The sequence below is a fragment of the Oncorhynchus kisutch genome, unplaced genomic scaffold (assembly GCF_002021735.2).
Source record: "Oncorhynchus kisutch isolate 150728-3 unplaced genomic scaffold, Okis_V2 Okis03b-Okis08b_hom, whole genome shotgun sequence".
In the NCBI taxonomy this organism is placed as follows: Eukaryota; Metazoa; Chordata; class Actinopteri; order Salmoniformes; family Salmonidae; genus Oncorhynchus; species Oncorhynchus kisutch.
The window spans coordinates 13,203,195-13,210,132 of NW_022261980.1; the positions used below are offsets into that span (position 1 = coordinate 13,203,195).

At 42.1% G+C, this 6,938-nt stretch overlaps 1 protein-coding gene across 2 annotated transcripts in view; it reads right to left on the reverse strand.

The window, feature by feature from the left end:
- The window catches only part of LOC116359648 (non-muscle caldesmon-like), an 85,887-nt gene extending 83,233 nt beyond the window's left edge, over window positions 1-2,654 (reverse strand). For both annotated transcript variants that reach the window (XM_031812784.1, XM_031812782.1), the window contains exon 1: window positions 2,431-2,654. In XM_031812784.1, coding sequence (XP_031668644.1) covers window positions 2,431-2,450 — 20 coding nt within the window. In that variant the 5' untranslated portion in view covers window positions 2,451-2,654. The remainder of the gene's footprint in view (window positions 1-2,430) is intronic.
- Window positions 2,655-6,938: the final 4,284 nt, after the last annotated feature.

The window sequence follows — 6,938 nt, forward strand, 5'->3', positions numbered from 1 at the left end:
CCAGGGAGGGTCTGAAGTTGTCTAATTTCATGTTGTATGTAACCAATACTGTTCAGCTCTTATTCTGTTTCAAGAGGGGATGTTTTAGGTGAATTTCACTAGTTTGTGTGAATTTAGCTGTTCGGGGTACTCAGCGTGTGTATAATATACGATGTGCTCACCGTACATGTCATTCCAGATAAGCCTAATCAGCTGTTCTCTCTCCGTGAATATTTCTGCATGAGCCATGTAATGATTTGGCAGCTGCCACGAACTGAAATGGGACACTTTTAATCTGTCCTATCTAACAAGACGCAGACACAGCGGAGTAGCACATTAGTATCCATTTGTCTGTTAGAAACACTTCGTCTGTCCTTGACATTTGTAGAGAAACAATGACAGTGTGTAACATAACATCATGGCCACAGCTGACTGAGCCAGAGATACTCTTCTGGACTGTAGATATCACAGCTGACTGAGCCAGAGATACTCTTCTGGACTGGAGATATCATACCTGACTGAACCAGAGATACTCGTCTGGACTGTAGATATCATACCTGACTGAATCAGAGATACTCTTCTGGACTGTAGATATCATACCTGACTGAGCCAGAGATACTCTCCTGGACTGGAGATATCATACCTGACTGAACCAGAGATACTCGTCTGGACTGGAGATATCATACCTGACTGAACCAGAGATACTCTTCTGGACTGTAGATATCATACCTGACTGAGCCAGAGATACTCGTCTGGACTGGAGATATCATACCTGACTGAACCAGAGATACTCGTCTGGACTGGAGATATCATACCTGACTGAATCAGAGATACTCGTCTGGACTGGAGATATCATACCTGACTGAGCCAGAGATACTCTCCTGGACTGGAGATATCATACCTGACTGAACCAGAGATACTCGTCTGGACTGGAGATATCATACCTGACTGAACCAGAGATACTCGTCTGGACTGTAGATATCACAGCTGACTGAGCCAGAGATACTCTTCTGGACTGTAGATATCATACCTGACTGAACTAGAGATACTCGACTGGACTGGAGATATCATACCTGACTGAGCCAGAGATACTCGTCTGGACTGGAGATATCATACATGACTGAACCAGAGATACTCGTCTGGACTGGAGATATCATACCTGACTGAACCAGAGATACTCTTCTGGACTGGAGATATCATACCTGACTGAACCAGAGATACTCGTCTGGACTGGAGATATCATACCTGACTGAGCCAGAGATACTCGTCTGGACTGGAGATATCATACATGACTGAACCAGAGATACTCGTCTGGACTGGAGATATCATACCTGACTGAACCAGAGATACTTGTCTGGACTGTAGATATCACAGCTGACTGAATCAGAGATACTCGTCTGGACTGGGTTGAAATACCATTTTAAATAATGTATCTGAGCCTAGGCTTAATGGACCAATAGAATAGTTCCAAAACTGTTTTCCATTCCAGGAAAGCGAGAGAAAACTATAAAATGTATTCAGATATTTCAGATCATATTTGAGCCCAGGTCTCGTTGAGAAACAATAATCGTTTGAGTCATGAATGGAAGCATGAGGTAATTCACACACCTACTGCAGTTATTTCCTAGACCCAGTGTTGACGTAACGTTTGAGGCAACAATTTAACTAAGAACAATGTTGGCTCTCACCTACTGCATTGTGTACCACATGTGTTTTCAATCAGGTCCTCTCGTCATACAGTATAACATTGGCTACGACACTGTCTGTCTCTCAGCCCTGGTGTGGATTTGGATTCACAGCATGGACTATATAGCAGCATGGTCAACATCACTGATAACGGTGTCCCTGTCATGATCTGTTTGTGATAGGTTCAGCATACGCATTCAACCAGCCTGGCTGGCCAATGGCCTGTCTCCCCATCATAGTTTATGACCCTTCACTATCACTATCACTGAGGACAGCATCTTCCTCATTTTGAGAGAGAGAACTGCAATGTCGCATGCCTTGTCTGGACGGTCACCTAGATATCAACATATCCAGAACTTGACTCAAAGTGAAACTAAAAGAATGAACAGAGTAGAAAGTTAGGTCAAACAATAACTATGTATGTGTATAAGTATGTGTATACCAAGATGCACTGTGTTAATCCCCCGGTCACTATCGTTGCCGTCAACATGTTTACTCATTCTATGACCACACTGAACAAAGGTGAGTAATTAGAAATGCATATATCAATACGAGATACCTTTGTCCTGTCTTTATACTAAATTCCCAATCTGTCCCTCAAACCATCAGGGTCACCTAATAATCCCCAGTTTACAATTGGCTCATTCATCCCCACTCCTCTCCCCTGTAACTATTCCCCAGGTCGTTGCTGTAAATGAGAACGTGTTCTCAGTCAACTTACCTGGTAAAATAACAGATAAATAAAAGTAACATACATTTACTAACCTTTTGTTTTTTGGGAGCATCGTCTTCTCATGGTGCAACCAGGAAGTAAACAGCTCTGGTCATGTGACAATTTACAGGAAACATGTGACACTGCACATATTTCATTGAGATCTTTTTATTATTTCAATATTTGCTGGAAATACATTGATACGTCATTCAGTAACATGTTTAGAGCCTTATAACTGGAAATACATTGATACGTCATTCAGTAACATGTTTAGATCCTTATAACTAGAAATACATTGATATGTCATTCAGTAACCTGTTTAGAGCCTTATAACTGGAAATACATTGATACGTCATTCAGTAACATGTTTAGAGCCTTATAACTGGAAATACATTGATACGTCATTCAGTAACATGTTTAGAGCCTTATAACTGGAAATACATTGATACGTCATTCAGTAACATGTTTAGAGCCTTATAACTGGAAATACATTGATACGTCATTCAGTAACATGTTTAGAGCCTTATAACTGGAAATACATTGATACGTCATTCAGTAACATGTTTAGAGCCTTATAACTGGAAATACATTGATACGTCATTCAGTAACATGTTTAGAGCCTTATACCTGGAAATACATTGATACGTCATTCAGTAACATGTTTAGATCCTTATAACTAGAAATACATTGATACGTCATTCAGTAACATGTTTAGAGCCTTATAACTGGACATACATTGAAACGTCATTCAGTAACATGTTTAGAGCCTTATAACTGGAAATACATTGATACGTCATTCAGTAACATGTTTAGAGCCTTATAACTGGAAATACATTGATACGTCATTCAGTAACATGTTTAGAGCCTTATAACTGAAAACGTTGTTTTACGGTCACTATTGTGACTGATGGGATTAAATAGGTACATATAAGGAATTTGAAATTATTTATACTTTTACTTTTACTTTTGATTCTTAAGTATAAGAGTCATTAGATTCCCGTGAGGAGCCTCTAGAGCATCCTCCTCCTTCCTCCTTCACTTCTCTACTCTAGACGAAGAGTCATTAGATTCCCGTGAGGAGCCTCTAGAGCGTCCTCCTCCTTCCTCCTTCACTTCTCTACTCTAGACGAAGAGTCATTAGATTCCCGTGAGGAGCCTCTAGAGCGTCCTCTTCACGTAAAGTTGACAAGTTCATCTAGCTAACCCCTCCTCAAGATGTCGCCTGGGAGATGCTTAAGAATCACTCATTCTGCTCAGCTCAAAAGTCAATTGTTTAATTTAATTTTAACCCATAGAGACAGTTCATGATAATAATCTGACTGGGAGGGTTGATTGTTTTTAGATTCCTACGGAGGGAGGTCAAAGTTCCCGACACTAGTCAAAACAGACCGTTTTGACACATTTTCCCATGACTAAGGTAAATAGGAACTGGTCCAAAAAAAGCAACACAGGTCATCTGATATCATTACTCCCCTTCTCATAGGTTAATATCCAGGAAGGGAGAGGATCTGTCTGAGTCCTGTTATGTCAACACACATACACATGCAGTGATCAGAATCACCTCACTAAACCTCACACGCCCAGGACCTGGCTGTTATACGTTGAGCTAAAAGGAGACTGTAGATGAAGAACACACACATGCGCCCTCTAGTGGTGAAGGGTTGGACAGATCAGGACAGGGCTGCTATACGTTGAGCTAAAAGGAGTTTGTAGATGAAGAACACACACATGCGCCCTCTAGTGGTGAAGGGTTGGACAGATCAGGACACGGGTGTGGGCTGTGATCCGCAGCATTACAGCTTCAGGCAAATGTAACCTGCGGAAACCCTTGAATATCTTTGTAAATAATGTTATAATATATATCATGTGGAGAGCAGAAGCCAATCAGCATTTTATCTCCAGTCATTCTGTGAAATAATAATGGAACTGGGAATTTACATTCAATCAATCGTTCAACATGAGCTCAGTTGTACAACTTTACAGATTTGTGAAACAAGCACAAAGCATGAGCCCCAAACCACTAGACACGCCCCATTCTGACCCCAACTATGACCTGGTCATATGTAGCCACGCCCAGGACCTGCCTGTTATGCGTTGAGCTAAAAGGAGACTGTAGCTGAAGAACACAAACATGCGCCCTCTAGTGGTGAAGGGTTGGACAGATCAGGACACGCCACATTCTGACCCCAACCGTGACCTGGTCATATGTAGCCACTAGACATGCCCCATTCTGACCCCAAACATGACCTGGTCATATGTAGCTACTTGACACGCCCCATTCTGACCCCAACATGACCTGGTCATATGTAGCCACTAGACACGCCACATTCTGACCCCAACCGTGACCTGGTCATATGTAGCCACTAGACATGCCCCATTCTGACCCCAAACATGACCTGGTCATATGTAGCTACTTGACACGCCCCATTCTGACCCCAACATGACCTGGTCATATGTAGCCACTAGACATGCCCCATTCTGACCCCAAACATGACCTGGTCATATGTAGCTACTTGACACGCCCCATTCTGACCCCAACATGACCTGGTCATATGTAGCCACTAGACAAGTCATATTCTGAACACAATTCCAGTATATAATTCCAAATCCGTAACATTATTCCTAACATTGGAATCTTCTAAAAAACAAAATGGCCGTAGGGAGTACAACTGTGCCCCTCTGGAAGTCCATCACCCATCACTCCCAAAGATAGCTGTGAAGGAACCCCCCTCCCCAGTGTCTCAGAGGAACCCCTCCCCCCTCCAGTGTCTTAGAGGAATCCCCCCCCCAGTGTCTCAGAGGAATCCCCCTAGTGTCTCAGATGAATCCCCCCAGTCTGTGTCTGTGTGTGTGTGTGTCTGTGTGTGTCTGTTTGTGTGTGTGCATGCGTGCGTGCGTGTGTGTGCATCATACCATCTAGTGGAGGAAAAGCACAATGGATTATGGGTTATTTATATTACGGAAACCTACAATGTCATAATTACATCATAATTTGGCCCCATGACATTATTAAAATGTTTTTAATTTGAGTAGTTTTCTTTTACTATAATATACAGTTCGTTGGGAAAGTATTCAGACCCCTCAACTTTTTCCACATTTTGTTACAGCCTTATTCTAAAATGGATTAAATAAATACAACATCCTTATCAATATACACACAATACCCCATAATGACATCACAATACCCCCTAATGACATCACAATACCCCATAATGACATCACAATACCCCATAATGACAAAGTGAAAACGAAGATTATTTTTTTTGCAAATGTATTGATAACAAAAAACTGAAATACCTTATTAACATAAGTATTCAGACCCTTTGCTCTCAGACTCAACATTTACCTCAGGTGCATCCTGTTTCCATTGATCATCCTTGAGATGTTTCTACAACTTTATTGGAGTCCACCTGTGGTAAATTCAATTGATTGGACATGATTTTGGAAAGTCACAGAGCTGTCTATATAAGGTTCCACAGTTGAAGGTGCATGTCAGAACAAAAAATCAAGCCATGATGTCGAAGGAATTATCTGTAGAGCTCCGAGACAGGATTGTGTCGAGGCACAGATCAGGGGAAGGGAACCAAAACATTTCTGCAGCATTGAAGATCCCCAACAACACAGTGGCCTCCGTCATTCTTAAATGGAAGAAGTTTGGTACCACCAAAACTCTTCCTAGTGGTGGCCGCCCTGCCAAAATGAGCAATCGGGGGAGAAGGGCCTTGGTCAGGGAGGAGACCAGGATCCCGATGGTCACTCTGACAGAGCTCCAGAGTTCCTCTGTGGAGATGGGAGAACCTTCCAGAAGGACAAACATCTCTGCAGAACTCCACCAATCAGGCCTTTATGGTTGGGTGGCCAGACAGAAGCCACTCCTCAGTAAAAGGCACAGGCTTTTCATAGCAGCCAGATTGTTGTATAATTCCTTCTGGCATCTACGTACACTCCTCGTCTCACCTTTCCCTTTCTTCAGTGTACAACACGTCAGCTGTCTGTGACCAGGCGAAAAAACCTTTCCAAGCCAAACCTTCATATCATAACCGCTAACTGCTACACACAGCCTAAATCGTTATCACCATATTAGCTAACGTCAAGTCAACAACATAGCTTCTAGAAGCTAACACTTTAGTAAACCCACTACAATCATGCAGTACAGTGTACTGTTAGCAGCAAGCAGTTTAGCACTTACACTGGCAGGCCACGGTGACAATAAATGAATCAAACCAAACGCTTACCTTGACTTGGAAGAGTTCCGTTGTTGGATAGCCATTGCCAGCCAAGTAACATAGCCTCCTTCTCTGTTTGAGCCGGATTTGAGTAGGCTAAACTAGCTAGCTGCATTCGCTAGCTAAGTACCTGAAAGTTAAATAAAATAAGAAATATATCTATCTCTCTATCTCTCTCTCTCTCTTGCTTCTCTTTGATTTTTGAAGAAATTAATTAGTTCACAACTGTTCAACTATTGTCTTTCTCTATCTTTGAGTCAACTACTCACTAGATTTGATGCACTGCAGTGCTAACTAGCTGTAGCTTATGCTTTCAGTACTAGATTCATTCTCTG